Source organism: Felis catus, chromosome E2 (genome assembly GCF_018350175.1).
Source record: "Felis catus isolate Fca126 chromosome E2, F.catus_Fca126_mat1.0, whole genome shotgun sequence".
Lineage (NCBI taxonomy): Eukaryota > Metazoa > Chordata > Mammalia > Carnivora > Felidae > Felis > Felis catus.
The window spans coordinates 43,997,051-44,019,474 of NC_058382.1; the positions used below are offsets into that span (position 1 = coordinate 43,997,051).

Genomic DNA, 22,424 nt, shown 5'->3' on the forward strand with positions numbered 1-22,424 from the left:
TTTGGATTCTGTGTCTCCTTCTCTCTCTGCCCCTCCCCCGCTTGCGTTGTGTCTCTCTCAAAAACACTGAAAAACTTAAAAGTTACCTAATGTTGAGAAAGTGTTATTTATATTTAATGGGGGAAGGGGATTGCTGGAGATGGTGGGGCTAATAACCACCCCTCTACCTTGTCCATTTGGGCCCCACGACAGCCTCCGAACTCTGTCCCAAACTGGGACCTTCTCTCCAGCCTCCATTTGTTCGGCTGTGCAGTGGACGTAATGAGTCTTCCGCAAGTTGCAGCTCACTGCCAGTTTTAAACCTTACTCTGTGTCCTCGAAGCGGGCTGGCTGGCGTGGGAGGTGGAGAAGGAGGCAGTGGGCAGCCCGGGCTGTAGCCGGGTGTGGGGCCGACACACCCGGCCTCCATCAAAGCTTTGGATAACAGAATGCCTCGGGGGAGTATGAATGGGGCGCCTCTGTTTCCAGTCGGGTTCAGATGCATCGCCACTGTTTTTTCCACTGTAGCCGCAAGGCACAAAACATTTTTCTTCGCGTGCTGCGGAGGCTGAGGAACGGGGTGGGTTTTTGTTGGTTCGTTTTTTGTTTTTTCCCCTCGAACCCGGAATCTGTGAGACAAGGCCTCCGCGCCTGCCGGGAGGAGCTCCAGAAAAGCCGAGGGATCGCTGGAAGGCATCAAAGAGGACCGGAGGGCGTTCGCCGGTGCCTCGACCAAGCCAGCCGCGGCCCCACCTGCGAGGGGGCGGGACCCTGCGGCGCCGGACCAATCAGCACCCACCTGCGCTCACCTGGCCCCCTCCCGCTCGCTCCCGCGGGCTGCTGCTCGCAAAGGGGAGCGGAAAGCTTAGCCGAGCGCTAGCCCGCCGTCGCGGCAGCTTCGTTCTTCTCTCTCCAGCCATGGGACTCCCTAATGGGTTTCTCGCGTCCCTCCTCCTCCGCCTCCTCCTCCTCCTTCAGGTACTCCACTGTCTTGCCCTAGCCGCCGGGCAGTTCTGGCTGCGTGGGGTCCGCAGGCGGTGGTGGCGTCGGGGAGAGTGCGGGGCTGGGCTCTTTGGAGTCAAGGTGGCCCCGAAAGGCCAGTAAAGAATCTGGGGATGGGTATGCAGAAACCGGGCATGCCTGTGACCCGGCCTCCCTCTTTCCCCCTCTTCCCTCAGGCGCAGGTCTGCTGGCTGCCTCGCGTGGCCTCCGAGCCGTGCCGGGCGGGCTTCGGGGAAGCTGAAGTGACTTTGGAGTCGGGAGGCGCGGAGCTGGAGCCCGGCCAGGCGCCGAGGAGAGGTAGGACCCTCTGGGAGGTAGCCCCGTGGAACCGCAGCGCGGGGGGGGGGGGGGGTCGCACGTGGTCCGCCGCGGTGTGATCCGCGCGAGGGGTGTCCAGGACGGGGCGGGGGACTTCTGGCGCCGCCGGCTTCGCCTCAGGTATGGAGAAGGCGCAGAAAGGCTCTCGGGGGCTAACGCGCGGGTGGATGGCGGACCGAGGAGGATGGAGAGCATAGCGCCCTCTGACGTCCAACCCCTCTTTGCCCCTTTGCGGCGGCTTACCTTGACCTGCTTCGGGGTGCGAGGCGCCTGCGCTCCTCACCCAGCCTGGACGTGGGAAGCTCTCCCCCACTGGCCCCAGCAAAGGAATGCGCGGTCCACATTCCTCCCCCAACCCCCGCGCAGGTGTGGGGATGAGCCGTGCCCTGGGCAGCCCCCTTCGCCCCTCTCGGGCCCCCTTTGTGTACCGTGCTTTGTGTCTCCCGACAGACAGACCGGGTCTGTTTCTCTTCTTCGCGCTCCCCTCCGCCCCCCTTCTTCCCCGCCTTCTGGAATGCACTCTTAACCCTGCCCTTCCCGGAGGGCCTGAGCCCCCGCAGCCTTCCTGGAAACTGGGCTTGGCACACCTGGGCTGGGGCCATCACGCACTTGGGGACACCCCCACCCCACCCCCGTGTTGAGACTGGAATGTTAGGGTACTTGGGGGAATTGGGGGGGGGGTCCCAAGCTGGAAGGTCTTGAGCTGAGGGGGCGGTGGTTGGGTGATCAAAGCATGTTTTTGATCACCCAGTTTACTTGTGTCTCCCTCTCCCCACCCCCACCCCCCCACAAGTTCAAAAACTGGAGAGTGGGGAGTCACTTTGGTGTTAGGAAACCCCTGCAGCTGCCTGCTGATAGGGGCCCCTTTCCCTCCATCCAGGACAGTGGGGGTTTCTCCACGGATCAAACCCAAGTTCTTAAAAAGAGCTATTACCCAGGATCCTTGGGTGGGGTTCCAGAGGAACCCTAACCTGTGAGATTGTTTAAGAATTTGTGTATGCATTTTCCCAGGGAGAGGACCTACAGTTTACCTGGCTTTCAAAACAACTAAAAACTGTTGCCACCTAGCATTAATCTAATGCCCTCGTCAGCATACCCCTCACCCCACATACAAATTTCCACAGTTTGAATGTTGGGGTGTCAGTGCTTAGGGGACAGATGGCTCTCCTTTGTTTCTCCAAAAGGGGACTGGGGTCTGGAGTTTGTAGGGGCCTTCCCCCCCCCCCCCCCCCAATAACCCTGCAGATTGACAAAACAATTAACACCCAGGCTAGGCCAGGCTCCTTAAACTCTTGGCTGTAGGGAGCCAAGCAGAGGCATTAAGAGGCCATGCCTCATAAACTTTAAATTCTTGCACATGGGTTTATTACTGACTGGCTAACAAACTGCAACTCAGCCAACCTGTAAAAATGTTACCTTGGGCAGGGCCCCAAATCCAATTCCGGCTCCCTGAGGAAGCTTTATTGCTAACCAGACCTCTGCCAGATCTGTACTCCCCCTCATTGTCAAGTTCTCTGGCTACAATCTCGTGGCTTTTGAGTGTTGACTGTGCCTTATCTTTCTTACTGAAGCAAGAAATATCAGATTAACTGTCACTTCACTAAGCTTGAGGTTGTCGAGGGGAAGCGGTGATCAGGTTTTCGATTTCATGGTCCGGTTGGCTGGTGAATGCTTCCCAGTGACGTCAGGCATTTTAAACCTTTTGAGAAAATTCTGCTTTCTTGGATGTCTGGTTTATGGTTGTGAAAATGGTGGGTTCATGCCAGGAGCACACCTGGGTTAAAAAAAACAAAAGGGGGGGGGTTAATGTGCTTGGCTAACCTTGAGCCTCCCTGCAACATGACTGGTTCTTAGAGTGGTTTTCCTGTGAAATAGACTGTTGCCTTCTTTTTTAAGTAAAAGCAAGTTTCCCAGTCCAATTGGTCTCAACTAATTGAGACACCTCAACAGAAAATACTGGCATTTCTCTTCTTAGTCCTCAGTTGCTGACATCTTTCTACCTCCGCACCTCCACCCCAGGCTCTCTGTCCTCTCTGCACAGGATGGATCCAGCCATGTTGAAAGGGTTATCCTGAGGGTACATACAAACTCTCAAGTTTGGCCAAGCAGACAAGTTTCCTTATTGCTAAGGAACAATTGCCTCTGTTGTTCGCCCCTGGGTTATGAATATCACAGGTGTCTATGAAGTCGAGCTCAGAGAAATTATCTGATATAATTAATACCTTGTTTGCATGTGCACTTTCCTCTTCAAAGCACTTCCACAACTCTGAGCTTGCTTTGTCCTCCTGACATTCTCTAAAAGCTGGTAAGGTAACTATTAAACAGCTTGAGGTCTTAATCTCAGAGTTGGTACTTCAGAAAACCTGTAGCCCAGCCCTGCTGGAGGTTTTAAAGGTGGAGAAACAGGAACAGCTTAATGGATTCAGTTTGCTAGGCTGAACAGCTCATGAGCTTCCGTGAGGGTCACAAACATCACTTGTACCTTTAGGTTTATTCCCAGGACCTGATACTTCACAGGATGCCCAGTAGGTGTTCGCGTGAATCATGACAATCTGCTGAAGGTCTGTTTTACAAATGAAACCTGAGTGGTTGTGGCTTCACGAAAGTCGTTACTACAGTGACTTGAATGGAAGTTTCTGACTCCTGAGTTCAGTGGCACTTTTTACTACCAGAAAGTGGGAAGTGGATGAAATGAAGTAGAATGTTGGAGCGCCAGATCCTAAAGACACCAGTTACCACCCCCTGTCCTAAGAGCAATTAATCATTTGTTCATTCTTATCGTAAGGTTTTCCAGAAACATTCCTGTAGGGAAACTGGCTTTGATACAGTCTCTAAGTGTCCTAGTGATGGGGCTTGGGTGCCTAGACTAAGAGCAAGAGGTTAATCTGGAGGAAGAGTTGGAATGTTCTCCCCACCCCCACCCCCACCCCACAGTCTGGGGGGCTGCCTTCAAGTGTGGTCTGGAAGCTAAGACAAAGAAGAGGTGGGAGGAAGGAATTTGCATGGTATTAGTACAGTGATTAAAAGTGATTGACCTAACTGTGGTCTATACATCATTAATGGCAAACAGTTGAGAGAGGCAGCTTAATTACAGTAAAAGAGACCCAGTACTTCATTACGGCCCCTCAGCAGGTTCAACTCACCCTTAGTCAGTGTTTGAGTAAGATTAAAGCTAACCCTCATTAGCTTCGGTAGGAAACTTCAAAGTTCAGTAATGAATCTGACTGAGCATGAATTCACTTCAAGATGGTTTGGCTATTTGAACTTGTGTAAAAATTGCCTTTTGTTTTGGGGCCTCCAGCCTGGGCCATGTCCTCTGTTTTTACATTTTGTTCTTTCAGTAAACGTATATTTAGCATCTGCATGTATCAGGCAGGATTCTAGAACTGCGGCTAAAGCAATTAACAAAACTAAGCGCCTGCCCTTGGGGAGCTTATAGTCCAATATTTTTTATGCTTACAATTGTCTTGCAAAGTAGGTGGTGGTAACTCCCTTTTGTTGTAAAAGAGGGTAAGCAACTTGGTGTGAGGTCATGGGGGCAGTCAGCAGTAAGGCCAGGATTTTAAATCCAGTGGGATTTCACAGGGCCAAATAAATCTGCCTCAGGAATGAATTATTTGGGAAATCGGGCTTTGAGCCTGGCTGGCTGCCTTCCTGGCTCAGCAGCAGACTGGGGTAGGTTGCTAAAGCCAGTTGCACATCACTGTTAGCTTGTGCTTGGGGAGCAGGTCCCAAACCTCTAATCTCCCTTCCCACTTCCTCACATGGCACTCTGTTCCTAGGTTACCCAGTGCAGGGTGCCCTCACCTCCCTGCTGTGTGATGAGGAAGGCATTGCTTACATTAAGCACTGGGTTTCTAAGGCTGGAAACTATAGTTCTGCAAAGCATTTGGAGGATGATGGAGGAGAAGGAGGGAGAGAAGGACCTCCCCTGTCCAAATCAGTTGAAGCTTTGGTTCTGAGGCTGAACTGTCTCCATTCAGAGAATCACTGTTATTGAAGAATAACATAAATGGAGGAAAGTGCCCAAATGCTAAGTGTACAGCTCAATGAGTGTCACAGATTTAAAACACCCACATACCAAGATCAAGAAACAGTATTGCCAGCACCTCAGATGCCCCTTCCTGTTCTCTACCCTTCCCAGCAAGAAAACCACTATCTTGACTTCTAATACCACAGGTTAACTTGCCTGTATTTGAATTTTATGTAAAAGAACTTTACAGAATATCCTCTTGGGTATCGCACATTTTGTGAGATGCTTCCATAGTTCTGGAGGTAGTTGTAGGTGATTTCTCACTGTCCTGTAGTATTCCATTATGTGACAATTGACACGTTTACTGTCGATGGGTATTTGAGGAGTTTATGGGTTTTGGCCATTATGACTGGTGCTGCTGTGAACATTATCGTTCCAGTCTCCATGGACAGTCTCAGTGTACATTATCTGTTAGGTACATACCTGCGAGCATAATTGATGGGTTAACTGAGGATTACCTGAGCATCTCAGTACTGTGGCTGTTGTACTGAGAAGTCAGCTTTTATTTTTGAGAGGGAGGGAGGGAGGGAGAGAGAGAGAGAGAGAGAGAGAGAGACAAGAGACAGAGCATGAGTGGGGGAAGGGCAAAGAAAGAGGGAGACAGAATCTGAAGCAGGCTCCAGGCCTCGCACCGTCAGCACGGAGCCCGATGCGGGGCTCGAACCCACAAACTGTGAGATCATGACCTGAGCTGAAACCAGGAGTTGGATGCTTAACCAACTGAGCCACCTAGGTGCCCCACCCTTGCTGGATTTTTGATTCTCCCTTAGCGCTATGCTAAGAGACAGCAAATCTTATTATGTCTTTGGTCACATCCTTTGTGTTGAGGGAGAAATCCTTCCCTTTATTTGTCCTTAAGCCAATGCCTGTTATTGTCCCCCAAATATAAAGGGAATCTGGAAATGGCCCTGGGTTTTTTAGGTGAGGGCTTCCTGGATGATGTTTATCCTGGACAGTGTGTAAGTGGGCAACAGGTTCCTCACACGGATGAGGTGGTTAAATCTAGCTCCTGCCTCATTAGGGAGCCAGTGAAGTGTCTGAGACCCAAGGCCCAGCTGAGTGGTCATTCAGCCAATGAATGTTAGTAGATGTTCAGAGATGACAAAGACCCATAGCTCATTAAGCTCATTAACATCATGAGCTCCGCAATTAGAGGAGGAAGCAGATCAGCCACTAGGCAGTTTTAACTGAATCTGACCTACAACAAGTATTTATTGAGCACCTACTAAGTGCCAGATTCTGCTGTTCTAAGTGCTAGGGTTCTATTAATGAGGAAAACATGCACAAAACCCAGGCTTTGGGGGCCATTTACCTGCTAGTGGAGAAAGATAGACAAAATAAGTTATATATATGTTTTTATATAAGTTATATATATGTTTATATATATATATCACATGTTGTATATACGACCCAGCAGGAAGTGAGGGAGGAAAAATATGGAGTCAGATAAGAAAGGCTGCTGACATGTTCTTGGGGGGACCTGAAAGAAGTGATGTCCACACTGAAGGCTGAGGAAGAATTCTGCAGGGGAGTTGGGGTATGAGAGGTAGCAGGGAGTGTTCCTGGCAAGGGAACAGCATGGGGGCCAGGAACTTAACTACAGTGAGTCTGGCTGGACCATGGAGTGTAAGGTGGGGAGAGGTAAATAAAAGAAGTAGGCAGGGCCCAGTCCCGTTTAGACTGCCACCCCATCAGGGAGGCAGCAAGGCACATGTGGCTGAAGTCCCAATTATGCCTTCATGGAAGCCAGAGTCACTGAAGTCTCCTTTGGAACCAGGATGCTGGGCCCCACCTCCAGCATCTCTTCCTGACTCCCCTTCCGGCTTTTCTCAGACCTCCGGATGTAATAAGTCTCAGTCAAATTTCCCCCCTCATTTCATTTAGTTACCTGTCATTGCCAGGCAGCAGGGCTACCCGCAAGGAGGGCTCAAAACAAAACAACCAAAAAAAAAAAAAAATCACAACCTAAATACCATTTACTGAGAGCTTACTGAGTTCCAGAGACTACGCTATGTACTTTATGTAATAAGCCCTTTAAATCCTCCTAAAAGCCCCACTGGGGGAGGGGTGAAATTGGCCCCATTTAGCTGGACAGGAAACCTAGGCTTGTAACTTTGTAACCTATCCGAGGTCCCCCAGCTAGTGAATTGTGGAGGTAGAACTTGAACCCAGCTCCCTCTCCCTGAGTGTGAGAGAGGGGAAGAGGTTGTGAGTCCTCTGACCCCAGGCATGCTAAAGGAAGATGAGAAATAGTTAACTTCTGACCCATGGGATTTGAATTCCTTTTCCCTCCACAGGCCTCTTGTTAATCAACAGGAGCTGGAGTTGGGGGCGGGGGTATTTCTTTCCAGGACCCCTGGCCTCTTCTAGGATGTGGGAGGACAGGGCAGGTTCAGATACCAGGCCTGATAGCAAGCACTGTCTCTGACGGTTCTCAGAGAGAATCTGCCTTCTGGCTGGTTATCTTCTGCCTCTCCTCACCCCACCCCTACCCTCCCCGCCACCGCCACCCCCACCTCCCCGCCACCCCCACCTCCCCGCCACCCCCACCTCCCCGCCACCCCCACCTCCCCGCCACCCCCACCATGCTCTGAGTGGAGGAGCTTGATATACTCTGCCTCCCTCCCCCTCCCCCAGCCAAATCTGGGCACCCTTGCAATTCTGGGTCACTAGAGCATCAGTGGTCTGCAAATTCCTCAAGCTGACAGAATCCCCTCCAGGCTATGGTAGTGGGTCTGGGGTGCTGGCATCCTGCTATGCTCTCAGTAAACCAAAATGCCTTATCCTGGAAATAAAGCCAAACAGACACCTTCCTTTCTCCCCTTACCCATCTTTGAACTCAGAATTCTGACTCTGTTGTCTGACATCTGAGGAGAGTGCTCAGAGCCAGGGCCCCACAGCCAGGAGGTGGGCAAGTTGGTGGCTGCTTTCCCTTCATGAGAGCCTCTCTAGGCTAAACAGAACTCCAGGGAGGAGAGATCTGTTCTCCACTGGGACCCCCAGGCATCTCAAGAGCTGGATGAGGAGATCAGGCCAAGGAGGCACAATCCCAAGGTTTCCTCTTCCCTCTCAATCTCAGGACCCTAACTTTTGCTTAAGAGCACATAAGATTAGTTCAGTGTTCCATCTCTCTTACCAAGAAACCTTAAACCTATGTGGAGGCTAGAAGTAGGTTGATCTTGCCTAGAGTTCTGACCTCAGGGTCTCATGTTAGTTTTAGGAAGTCCTTGTTCCCCTGGAATTCATTGTGTCCAAGACTGCCTATGTATTTTTCTGAGATGACGCCCCCCCCCACCGCAAATTTGGCAAACCTAGCATATTCTACACTGTCCTCACAACCCCCCCCCCCCCCCCCCCCGCCGCCAGCCCACGTCCATTCAGTTTTTCAGAGTCTTGTCAAACCCAGTGGTGGGGACAGACCTGGTGGTGTGCATCTGGGCACAGGCAGGGGAAGATGGGGGTTCTCAACTTGGTTTCTTATCCCAAACTATGTGGTCTGAGGCAAGTTACTTTGGTCCCAGCTCCTCGGCCTTGAGGCTCTAACTGTCCTGTGTGTGAGAAGTGCCTTCATGTCCCTGGAGCTATGAGGAGGTGGACTGCTGGCTGGTCACTAAGAGGGCAGGATTGGAGTGCTATGCTACTGTGCTGGGCATCTTGCTTAAGGCTGGCTGCCTTTTCATAACGAGTCTCATCTTGTTGTAGCTTCAGGCAGAGAGAAAAGATAGCTGCTTGTGGGCTCTTGGTCTACAAGCCAGAACAAGGTGCCAGGCCCACACCCTGCCCTCTCTTTGTGGAGTCGGCCTCAGCCAGAGCTTCCCACCGGGGCTGCCTGACTTGCTATTTTCTTGTCTTTTATGGTCTTTTTCCGCTTCCAGAATTCTCCTGCATTCCCCAGCTGGGACTCAACCACACTCCAACTGGTTTACCAGTGTCTTTGGCCCCTGAGTCAGTAGTTTGCAAGCTTGGCTGAATATCAAAATTGCCTAGGGAGCTTTTTATTATTATCACATCCCCCTCCATATGTACCATTTTATATTGTTTATTAGGGTTGGGCTGGTTGGTTGGAATTTTACATTAATACATGAATATATGTTCACTGTAAAGACCGTGTTTTTTAGTAAAATATGTAGCATTTAGTATGTGACAGGTACAGCTCTTACCATCTTATATGTGTTATATAATTATATTTGTGTGTGTGTGTGTGTGTGTGTGTGTGTGTATATATAAATATAATGTTTAATCACCATAACATGCTTGGGAGTAGGTACTGTTATCCCCATTTTACAGATGAGGAAACTGAGGCCAGAGAGGTTGAGTAACTTGCCCAAGATCACACAAGTGGTCAATAGCAGAGCTTGGATTAAAACCTAACCAGCCCAGGGGCACCTGGGTGGCTCAGTCCGTTAAGCGGCCGACTTTGGCTCAGGTCATGATCTCACGGTCTATGAGTTCGAGCCCCGCGTCAAGCTCTGTGCTGCCAGCTCAGAGCCTGGAGCCTGTTTCAGATTCTGTGTCTCCCTCTCTCTGACCCTCCCCTGTTCATGCTCTGTCTCTCCCTGTCTCAAAAATAAATAAAGTGTTAAAAAATTAAAAAAAAAATAAAAAAAAATAAAATCTAACCAGCCCAAGCTTTAACCACTGAATGCCACTGCCTCTCAATAGAAGCAAACCAGAAATAAACTCATGAAAGTTCTTCCCTTTCTCAGTTCTCCTGCCTAAGGATGAGCACATCCAATGGTTTAATGTGAATCCTTGTAGACCTTTCTCTTTAGGGGAAGCTTCTGTGTGCATTCAGGAATTTTTAAAACAAGAATTGGGAGGGGGGCTCCTGGGTGGCTCAGTCGGTTGAGTGTCTCTCTCTCCACACTGCCAGCGCGGAGCCCAACATGGGGCTCGAACTCACAACTGAGATCATGACCTGAGCCGAAACCAAGAGTCGGAGGTTTAACTGACTGAGTCACCCAGGTGCCCCTGCAACTTGCCTTTTTAATTGAATCACAGGCATCTCTGCAGACTGTTAAATACACATCTATCTTGTTTTTAACAGCTCCATTGTCCTCTATGTGGTGGATATACATGATTTATTTCGCTAACCCCACTTTTATCTTTTGCAGATGTGGAAGTGGGGAGGAGTTAACATAAAAGTTGTAAAGTGTTTGGATTTTCAGAAATCTGTCAGGAATCACCTTATTAGGAAAGACTGCTGGAGAAGGATGATCACATGAATTGTTCATCTTAACCCCATCCAGATAAATTAAGCTTTTATGTTTGAATAATACCTTTAAGATAGGCTTTGCAATAAGCTTAGTAAGGTTACTATGCTGTTTAAAAATCATTAGTTTTCACACCAACTATTGTTTGATGACTTAATTATCTGAATGTTTCAAATCATCAAAAATTTTAAAAATGTAAACTGCTTAATTCAGAAGTAAACTGTCAAATCTCTTAGCACTTGCATTATTTTCCTTGGGTGTTGAGAGCTTGAAAATGTGGCATTCAGGGGCGCCTGGGTGGCTCAGTCAGTTGGGCATCTGACTTCCACTCAGGTCATTATCTCACGGTTTGTGAGTTCAAGCCCCACATCGGGCTCCCTGCTGGCAGCACAGAACCTGTTTCGGATCGTCTTCCCACCTCTCTGCCTCTCCCCAGCTCTTGCTTTTTCTCAAAAATAAGTAAACATCAATTAAAAAAAAAAAAAAAGAATGAATTCCTAGAAGCAAAATTGTTAGGTCAAAGGACTTTGATAGTTCACTCAACAATTACTGAACGCTTACCTTGTATCAGGCACTGAGCTAAGTGTTGAGATACAGTGATAAGCAAATTCTAACATAGTCTTTGCCTTTGGGCATATATTGAGAGTATTAAGGGAGATAGGCATTTAGATAATAACAAGTAAACATATAATTACAGTTGTAATGAGTTAGACAGCAGGAAGTTACATAGAGCTTTCCTGAGAAAGTAACCTGCTTTGGGATGTGAAAGATGGTGGGAGTTAACTGGGTAAACTGGAGTGAGAGTGTAGGGAGACACTGTTCTAGACAGAGGGGGCTGCATGTGCAAAGGTCCTGTGGGAAGGGGGTTATGCTGTATTTAAGGAGAGTACTACTGTTACTAGACAGTGGAAACTGAGAGTGAGCGCATTAAAGAACAACAATGGCACACCATGCATGAGTTTCAAACAAGGAAGTGATCTTACTTCATTTTCTCAAATGTATCATTTGTTGCATTTTTAAAAGATCCTTTTTTTAAAATGGAAATATTTGCACTCTCAGGGTAAATATGATGTGGTATGTACTAAAGTACCATGAGTAGAGATGAAGAGGCATAAGGAGTCTTGGTGATTGACTTGGAATCTGAAGGAGAGTCTGAAGGAGAAATGGTCATAGAAGATGATGACTCTAGCTAACCATATGCCAGGCACTGTGCTAAGTATTAACTCATTTAACTGACATAGATACTATTAACATCATTTCATTTTATAGATGAGGAAACAAATTTGCCCAGAGTTGGTGGTGGAGCCAAAATTTGAGCCCAGGTACTCTAGACCCAGACTGAGCTGCTTCTGAGACCCAGATTTTGGGTTTGAGTACCTAAGTGCATGATATGTCATTTCTCTAGGAGACAGTGGAAAAGAACCATATTTAGTCTGAGATCATGGATTTGGTTTTTGACACACTGATTTCAAGTCACCTTTAAAACCTCCAGGGGGTGATACTGAATAAACAGATAAATGTGTTGTTCAGAGGAAGGATCTGGATATTTGAAATCTTGATAACATCTTTCGAAGTGCCCTCAAAAAGCCATTCCAATTGGCCTATTTCAGAGAAATGAGACAATTAGGAGCTTTATTTTTTTTTTATTTTTTTTAAAACTTTTTTTTTTAACGTTTATTTATTTTTGAGACAGAGAGACAGAGCATGAATGGGGGAGGGTCAGAGAGAGAGGGAGACACAGAATCTGAAACAGGCTCCAGGCTCTGAGCAGTCAGCACAGAGCCCGACGCGGGGCTGGAACTCACGGACCGCAAGATCATGACCTGAGCCGAAGTCAGCCGCTTAACCGACTGAGCTGCCCAGGCGCCCCGACAATTAGGAGCTTTAAAAAAAATTTTTTTTAATGAACATTAAAAAATTTTTTTTAATAAAAAATAAAATGTTTGGATCTATATTCATACTGAGGTTGGTTTATAAGGTTTATTTTAATACTATTTGTATAGACTTGGTAATAAACGTATCCTGTCTGTAAAGTGAAAAAAAAATTATTTTTTTAGTGTTTATTTACTTTTGAGAGAGCTAGAGGCAGAGGCATGAGCAGGGTAGGGGTAGAGAGAAAGGGAGACACAGAATCTGAAGCCGGCTCCAGGCTCTGAGCTATCAGCACGGAGCCTGATGCAGGGCTTGGACTCATTGACTGCGAGATCATGAACTGAGCCAAGTCAGATGCTTAACCGACTGAGCTCCCTAGGCACCCCCAGGAACTTTTAAAAACCAATAAACTGCCTTCCCAAGATTACCTCCAGATGATTCAGAAGAAGTGATGGATGGGCTAGAAGTAGGGGATCTGGATTTTCAAAAATTCTCCAGGTGAACCATTCAGCTATGATTGGGAACCAATGCTTTTAGCTACCAGACCCTTAGTTGCTATCCCAGATGTCCCAAAGTGATAGCTAGGATCCCCGTTCTGGTATCGTTGTTGAGGGTGGGAATCATTAAGCCAGACAGCACACTTTATGCTTAATTCTGAGCCCTATCCCAAACTCCAGGGTGCTGTGGAGTACAACCCATCTTGGGTTTCTCTCTGCAGATTATAAGGGAGGACCCCCGGCTCCCAAGGGTAAGGAGGAACCTGAATAATGGAGCTCTTTGCAGAATTTTCAACAGAGAGACAAAAGGAACTTGCTAGAAAGAACTGTTTTCTCCTCAACAATATGGGGTTACCATACAACTTTTCTAGTCAGGAGAGGGGGGAATCACAACGTCTCATTCTGATAACAAATCAAAAACATGTTTAACTATGGAAAACTGGAAGATAAGCAAATTGGAAGCCCACCATCCATAAAGGACCTTTGTCGTTTCAAATGAACATTTTTTTTTAAATTTTTTTTTGAACGTTTATTTATTTTTGAGACAGAGACAGAGCATGAACGGGGGAGAGTCAGAGAGAGAGGGAGACACAGAATCTGAAACAGGCTCCAGGCTCTGAGCCATCAGCCCAGAGCCCGACGCGGGGCTCAAACTCACGGACCGCGAGATCGTGACCTGAGCGGAAGTCAGACGCTCAACCGACTGAGCCACCCAGGCACCCCATCAAATGAACATTTTCAATAGATATTCCAGGTCCGTTTCCCTAACCAAGTGTTCACTGATGCCTGATCTGAGGGAAAAGGCCTGAGTTCCACTCCACTCCTTCACTGCCCTACACTTCACTCTCCAGTCCCACTTCCCTAGCAATCCAGCTTCATCTTCTACTTCGGTGGGTAGGAGAAGGCTCCATGCCGAGGGCCTCTAGAGCTCCATTGGCCCCATCTGCTGGAAAACCCAGGTCCAAGATGAGCGGTGCATTGAGGGGGCCATCTGCCAGGTATGGCAACACTCTGCCAGGGTCACGCTGTCGTCCAGGAGCTGGCTGTCTATGCAAAGCCACTGCTGCCCCTGTAGCCACTTTCCACCGAGTGCTTCCACTTGAGCACAGTACTTGATTCCTTGGCTTGCCCTAAAATGGTGATCTGGTAGTGATGAATCATCAGGAACACCTCTATGACAGCAAGTTGGCTAGCTCTGCTCTCAGCTTTTGGAAGGAGAGTCTAGGTCCTGAGGATGGCCTTGGGGACCCCTGGAGCCCCTTGGCTTCCCAGCATGCCTTATGGACTCTCCCCACCCACTCCCAGCTTCCTTTGCACCTGCTCCCTTGACCCAGTCTAAGTGCCTTAAGTTAGGTCTTGCTCACCCTCTGCCATCTTGGTTTCTTTTGCTTCTGGGATTGTTGGTTCTAGGGATAGCTGGGCCACCTTACTGGTGCCAAGACTCAGCCCCATTCTCTTTCTGTATCTTTTCTTCCCCCATCTCTCTGCTCTCTTTTACAGGTATAAAAATACTAATATTTTGTAATTGTCAAACTATGAATGACTGCATTGTGGGGCGCCTGGCTGGCTCATTTGGAAGAGCATAGGACTCTTGATCTCGGAGTTGTGAGTTTGAGCCCTATGTTGGGTGTAGAGATTACTAAAAATAACTAAACAGGGGCACCTGGGTGGCTCAGTCGGTTGAGCGGCCGACTTCGCTCAGGTCATGATCTCGCGGTCCGTGAATTCGAGCCCCACGTCAGGCTCTGTGCTGACAGCTCAGAGCCTGGAGCCTGTTTCAGATTCTGTGTCTCCCTCTCTCTGACCCTCCCCTGTTCATGCTCTGTCTCTCCCTGTCTCAAAAATAAAACATTAAAAAAATAATAATAAAATAAATAAACATAAATAGATAGCTGTTTTGTGACCTGTTTTTTTTTTTTCTGAGCAGAGCAGTTTTTCTTTAATAAATGCTCTTTTTTAATTTTTTTTTTTCAACGTTTATTTATTTTTGGGACAGAGAGAGACAGAGCATGAATGGGGGAGGGGCAGAGAGAGAGGGAGACACAGAATCGGAAACAGGCTCCAGGCTCTGAGCCATCAGCCCAGAGCCTGACGCGGGGCTCGAACTCACGGACCGCGAGATCGTGACCTGGCTGAAGTCGGACGCTTAACCGACTGCGCCACCCAGGCGCCCCTAAATGCTCTTTTTTAAAAAAAAGTTTTTATTGGAGCACCTGGGTGGCTCAGTCGGTTGAGCGGCTGACTTCGGCTTAGGTCATGATCTCACGGTCCGTGAGTTCGACCCCTGCGTTGGGCTCTGTGCTGACAGCTCAGAGCCTGGAGCCTGTTTCAGATTCTGTGTCTCCCTCTCTCTGACCCTCCACCGTTCATGCTCTGTCTCTCTCTGTCTCAGAAATAAATAAACGTTTAAAAAAAAAATCTTTTTTTAAATAAAAAAATAAAAAAATAAGTTTTTATTTATTAATTTAAGTAATCTCTACACCCAATGTGGGGCTCGAACTCAAGAGCCCAAGATCAAGATTTGCACGCACTTCTTACTAAGCCAGCCAGGCACCCTATAGGTTTTCTTTCTTTTTTTCTTTCCTTCTTTCCCTCTTTTTCTTTCTTTCTAACTTAAAAAAATTTTTTTATGTTTATTTATTTTTGAGAGAGAGAAAGAGTGTGAGCAGGGGAGGGGCAGAGAGAGAGGGAGACACAGAATCCAAGGCAGGCTCCAGGCTCTGAGCTGTCCGCACAGAGCCCAACGCAGGGCTTGAACCCACGCACTGTGAGATCATGACCTGAGCTGAAGTCGGACGCTTAACTGACTGAGCCACCCAGGCGCCCCCTTTCTTTTTAACTTTTTAAAAAATGTTTATTTACTTTTGAGAGACAGTGAGAGAGTACAAATCAGGGAGGGGCAGAGAGAGAGGCAGACAGGATCCGAAGCAGGCCCTGCGCTGACAGCAGTGAGCCCTCTGCGGGGCTTGAACTTACAAATTGTGAGATCACAACCTGAGCCGAAGTCCAATGTTTAACTGACTGCCACCCAGCAGCTACCCCCCACCCCCCCGCCCATAGGTTTTCTTTTATGACATTGAATGCTGTAGGTGAGACCTTTGAGTGACAGTGGCACACATAGTTATTCTGTTGAATGTTAAGTGGTTGAGACTGATTTTTTTACAATTTTTTTTTTTAATGTTTATTTCTGAGAGAGAGGGAGGGAGACTGAGAATTCAAAGCAGGCTCCAGGCTCTGAGCTGTCAGCACAGAGCCTGATGCTGGGCTTGAACTCACAGGGTGTGAGATCATGACTTGAGCTGAGATCGGACGCCCAACTGACTGAGCCACCCAGGTGCCCCTAATTTTTTTTTTTTTTACAATTTGAGCAACAGTTATGGACATAATTGCAGGTATGGTTTTGTCCTGTCTGGGATGCTTTCTGGCACAATTCCTGGGCCAAAGGGCTTGTTTAAGGCTTCTTAATTGGCAAAAAGGTTGTGCCAATTTACACTCCCCTCCTCCCTAATAGTATATAGCAGCACCTGTTTCCAAAGTATTCCACAACACTTGTTCTTTTGTATTTCTTAGTGAACTTTTTTCTATATGTAGTTTTACTCAGGAAAATGCCAGAATCTTTTTTTCAAGCAATTTTGCATACTTACCCCAGAAAGCAGTGATAGCTATGAGCACATGTTTGCTTTATGAGCTAGGTCTATCCCTAAGCCAAGCCAGAATGGAGACTTGATTATCTTTCTTCCATCCCCCACAAGCTTCCTTTGGGCTGCAATACTTTAAAACTGATATTACCCTTCCATTCTAGTCAAAATGCCCAAAGATCAGCAGGAAACTGGCCAAGATTGATCACTTGAAGGACATTTTATTTCCCGAGAGATGGGTGGTTTTATTTTTTCAGAACACCATGTAAGGTTGAACTTTGGGACAATATGGTACCTATGTGTCATGGCTGAGAAGACAATTACCTGCCCTTCAAGGGTGTTCCCTTGGCAGTTTGGAGGTATCTAGGCAATTCAACCTAAAAGCTGGCCTGGGATGAATTCTCAGCCCAGTATCCATCAGTTCCTAGAAGTCTACTTTAAAAGCTTTCTTTTGAAAGAGCACCTGAGTGGCTCAGCCGGTTAAGCATCTGACTTCAGCTCAGGTCATGATATAACGGTTCATGGGTTCAAGCCCCGGTTCAGGCTCTGCGCTGACAGCTCAAAGCCTGGAGCCTGCTTCAGATTCTGTGTCTCCCTCTTTCTCTGCCCCTCCCTTGCTCGTACGGTGTCTCTCTTGCTCTGTCTCTCAAAAATAAACATTAAAAAAATTACGTAAAATAAATATTAAGAAAAAAGCTTTCTTTTTTTCAACACCTCTTTTACCCCAAGGGACTCAACTCTTCTTCTTGACCAGCTTGTATAGTGGTGCCAGTTCAGGGTCTGAGGCTGGGCTTGGTAGAATGGTCTTTAGACAGGAGCTTTGAGCACAGGCCAGAGACTCTTGGTTCCCTTGGATGTCTTTCTATCTAGTGCAGATACAGAGAGCTCTGATTTTTTAACTATTTGTCGGGAAGCAGTCTCAAGTTTCTAATCCCTTTCCCAACAATATTCTAGGAATTGTGTACTTAAGCTCAGGGCTGAAAGCTATCAATTTATATTGGTAGAAATACTGAACTCTCCATCAGGTTCATTGACTTTGTGATTCAGAATCTCTTGAGTCTAAAGCGGTCACATGACTTTAAGGTCCCAGGTGGGTGTGGGAGAGCTGTGTTTAGGTGTCTTTTCCAGTATTAGGATCTGAACTGTTGCCCCATGTGCTCATCAGTGCTCACCAGCTTTCTCCAGAAAGAGTCTGACACAAGTCCATTCATGCTCCCATGACTTGGCCAAGATGTGTGGCCTTGTGGAGCTAGGCTGCAGTCAGGAATGGGAATCAGCTTACTTCACTAGCTGTTACAAGGTGGGGTAGAAGCGGATGAGTGATGATGAGACCTGGTTTCAGATCAATTACCTTTTGAAACCAGTAATACAAGCCAGTGGTGCCAGGAACATCTGGGAGGAAGTTGTAACGTTCTGCCCCAGGGCTTACCATTTACCAGCCTTTCTGTGACTCATGGCTTGCAGAAAAAAACTGTTCATGTTCCTACAGGTGCCTCTGCAAGTTTCCCTGGGCAGTTGAACTTGTCTGTTGAGGTCCCTGATAAACCATGGAGCACCCCTGCAACACAGTCCTTTCCAAATGCAGACCAAGCCAGCTCCCTCTTAGGCTCTTTGGTCCTGTGTATCTCCTCCTTGCTTTGGTGCTTCATCCCTCAGGTAAAGCATTTGGCTGTAGCTGATGGTTTCTCTGTGGTGTAGGGAGAGACTCAGAGTTGGAATCAGAAACCTCGATTAGTTGTGAGTAAGCTAGAGGTGCCTTTTATTGAGGGCTTGCTGTGGGTCAGACATAGTGCTCAGTGCTTTACAAACATTGTCTTACGTAATCCTGCCCAAAATCTTATGAGTTAGGTAGTAGCATCTCCATTTTTAGATGAGGAAACCACTTCCATATGCTCACACAATATGAATTTTTTTTATTTTTATTTTTTTTTAGTGTTTTTATTTATTTTTGAGACAGAGACAGAGCATGAGCAGGGGAGGGGCAGAGAGAGAGGGAGACACAGAATCCAAAGCAGGCTCCAGGCTCCGAGCTGTCGGCACAGAGCCCGACACGGGGCTTGAACCCACGGACCTTGAGATCATGCCCTGAGCTAAAGTTGGACGCTTAACCGGCTGAGCCACCCAGGCACCCCACACAATATGAATTTGAGCCCAGGTCTTTTGGACTTGAAATCCCACATCATTTACTTGCCTTTAGGATTTGAAATCTGGTCCTACTGCTTCCTAGCTGTGGGGCCTCAGATCCTTCTGAAGCGGCTTCCTTAGACACTTTAATTTCAGGCAGCCTCTTGTTTCCTGACTTGTGAGAATGGGGGCAGTAATAGCCACCTTGCAGGTTATTTTCTGAGGATTTGGATAGGAAAACACTTAGCCGGGTGTCTCCGGCAGAGTGGGTTGAAGCTTGTTCCTGCCTGCCTGAATCATGCCCCTTGATGTGCTCTGTATCTAACTGAATGCAGGTTAGAGCTGATGGGGCCAGGCCCTCTGACGCAACTGGAATATGCAACCTGAGTGGGAGGCACGTACGCTTGGAGTGCATCGCTGTTGACTTCTTGATTGTTGCACTGTCCTAACAATAGGACAGCCCAACTATAAATATTTGGAACCATATGATAATGGAAATGTGCCAGCACACAGGACACTGAAGTGTATTGTACATTTTGGAGGGCAGGGCAGATTTGGTAGAAAACAAGGAGAGGGTTTCTGGGTTCCTGGCAACTTTTAGAATGGGGGGATTAAGGCTTCTTATGGGGGAGTCAGTCCATTAGCTGTTGGCTGGACAACCTGATAGGAGAGGATTGGAAAGCTGATAGTCTCTGGTTAAGGGAAACAGCTGACAGACATACCTGGCCAGCGCTCTGCTAGCTGAAGACCTAACCTTAGGAAGAAGCCTGTTTTAAGAATGGGAAAAGTGCAGAGCACCTGGGTGGCTCAGTAGGTTAATCTACTTTGGTTCAGGTCATGATCTCATGATTCATGAGTTCAAGCCCCACATCAGGCTCACTGCTGTCAGCAGAGACTGCTTTGGATTCTCCGCCCCCCTCTTTCTCTGCCCCTACCCCTCTTGTGCAAGCGTGTGTGCTCTCTCTCCAAAAAAAAAAAAAAAATATATATATATATATTTTAAATATGTATAAATAAAGTAAAATAAAATAAATAAAAATATATATTAAAAATATATATATATATATATATATATTTTTTTTTTTAATGAGTGGGAGGGGCACCAGGATGGCTCAGTCAGTTAAGTATCTGACTTCAACCCAGGTCATGATCTCATGGTCCATGAGTTCAAGCCCTGCATCTGGCTCTGTGATGACAGCAGAGCCTGGAGCCTGCTTTGGATTCTCTCTCTCTGTCTCTCTCTCTGCCCCTCCCCTGTTTGCACTCGTTCTCTCTCTTTCTCTCTGTCTCTCAAAAATAAACATTAAAAAAATATGAATGGGAAAAGTGACTTAATTTTTTTTTTATCAGTGTTTGAATAACTACTGCATTCATGCAGGTCAGAATTCAGAATAGTGTACAGGAAAACTCATCTCTGTTCCTTATCTGCTGTTTTTTCCACCTATAAACCCAGTTTGAGGGTTACCTTCAAAGATATTTTCAAACAAAATTAAAAATACAAATGTTAGCAAATTAGCAAAGACTATATTGATCTGTATCTCTTTTTTAAATTAATTGTATGTCTTAGAAAGCTTTCCATATAATACGTAGGAGATTGCTCCTCATTTATAGCTTTTTTTTGTTGCTGCATGGTGTTCTCTTATATAGATGTCGTTATAACATAAAGTTAATCTCTTATTGATGGGCATTTGGATTGTCTGGAGTTTTGCTATTACAGTCAATGCATTGTTAATTAGTTTGGTAAGTAGCTGAAAAAGTTGATTTTGGACAGGAGGCAGTATCCTGTATTTATTGAAGGTGCTTGAGGGGTGCCTGGGTAGCTCAGTCAGTTAAGTGTCTAACTCTTGATTTCAGCTCAGGTCAGGATCTCACGGTTTGTTTGATGGAGCCCTGAGTCGGGCTCTGCGCTGATAGCACAGAGCCTGCTTGGGATTTTCTGTCTCCCTCTCTCTCTTTCTCTGCCCCTTCCCCACTCATGCTCACTTTCTTGCTCTCTCAAATAAACAAACATTTGAAAAAAATTTTTTAAATAAAGATATTTGAGGATAGATAGTTGTTCCCCAATGCATCCCTAGTTTCTAGAAGAAAATGGAGCACAAAGGAAGCGCTCAACTAGCTCTTGAATGAACAAGAGGAACCTGGCTTTAGAATCTGACTACCCTGGGTTCTAACTCCACTTCCGCTCACTAGATGTGTAACCTTGGGCTATCATCTCAGTTCTGAACCTCAGTTTCCTCATGTGGCATAAGAATCCATATAAGCTTTTGGGGCTTACAAATTTGTAGTTTAGACTTTTATAAAGATTTTTTTTAATGTTTTCTTATTTTATTTTTGAGACAGAGACAGAGCATGAGCAGCGGAGGGGCAAAGAGAGATGGAGACCCAGAATCTGAAGTAGGCTCCAGGCTCTGAGCTGTCAGCACAGAGCCCGATGCGTGGCTTGAACTCACAAACCGTGAGATTATGAGCTGAGCCGAAGTTGGATGCTTAATCGACTGAGCCACCCAGGCACCCCTAGACATTTATCTTAAATGTTTATTTAAGAGAGTGCAAACTCGGGAGGGGTAGAGAGAGAGACAGACAGACAGACAGACAGACAGAGGATCCAAAGCGGGCTCCATGCTGACAGCAGAGAGCCCGATGTGGGGCTTGAACTCAAGAACCTTGATGACCTGAGCCCTATCTTATTTGGTGTTGAAGATGGCTCTGTAAAGTCTAATTTCCATCTTCCAAATGAGAAAACATAAATTCCTAATAAGTTGCTTCAACTTCTGCATGAACATAATGATGTTTCCAACTGACAGTTTTGTGGGATCTTTGTATGCATCTTTAAAGCACCTGCAGGAGTGCTGAATCACCTAAGGAGGTTTAGGTATTCCTTTTAAGCTTTTCTTACTCTTATTACATCAAGGAGCAAATATGTTTGGTCCTACTGCTATTTTTTTTTTTTTAAGTTTATTTATTTTGAGAGAGGGGGAGAGAATCCTAAGCAGACTGTGCTGCCAGCACAGAGCCCAACATGGGACTTGATCCTAGTACCGTAAGATCATGACCTGAACCAATATCAAGAGTCAGATGCTTAACCAACTGAGCCACTTAGGTGCCCCCATACTACTCTTGAGTAACTCTAATAGCATGAATTTCTCCTTTCAAACCAAGGGAAACCAGGCCTCAGGTTCAAAGCTTCAGCTAACGATTGATTGTGAGACCCGGAGAATTCAAGTGCCTTACCCAGGAGCACCAAGCAAATTCATGTCAATGCCTACAGGGGTCTCTGTGTCCATTAACTGCATCAACAGCAGACCCTGACCCGATGCATCCTATTCTGTCAGCCCTTTACTGGTCATCTCTTTCAGTCCTCACATCAACACTGTAAGAGAAGTCCTGTTACTTCTTCCAAGTCTAGTGCTTTATTCCAAATCTCATACTGCCTCATTGGGCATCCAGAAATCAGAGTCTGCTATTTCAGTAGTTGGAGGAGAAGAGGTAATGGGAGGTAGGGAAAAGATATTAATTAAGTCTTGGGTGTATCAGAAAGATTAACCTTAGTGGGTAAGAAAATGACAGGCTGTGACAGATGTGGATACCACTTCTAGCTCCTCTATTTCGTAGCTACGTAACTTTAGTGAATTCATTTAACCTCTCGGTTTTCCATTCTAGAAAATAGACATTAAATCTACTTCATAGAGTGCTTGGTGAAGATTAAGTAAGTATTTAAGGGGTGCCTGTATTAAGTAAGTATTAAGTA

General features: G+C 46.7%; 1 protein-coding gene across 3 annotated transcripts in view; it reads left to right on the forward strand.

Moving 5' to 3' along the window:
• The window catches only part of CDH3 (cadherin 3), a 61,031-nt gene that overhangs the window by 12,542 nt on the left and 26,065 nt on the right, over window positions 1-22,424 (forward strand). The window contains exons 1-2 of one of the 3 annotated variants that reach the window (XM_006941669.4): window positions 72-957; window positions 1,158-1,278. In XM_006941669.4, the coding sequence (XP_006941731.2) occupies window positions 898-957; window positions 1,158-1,278 (181 nt within the window). In that variant the 5' untranslated portion in view covers window positions 72-897. The other 2 variants (XM_019819961.3, XM_019819960.3) reach the window with 2 other exon arrangements.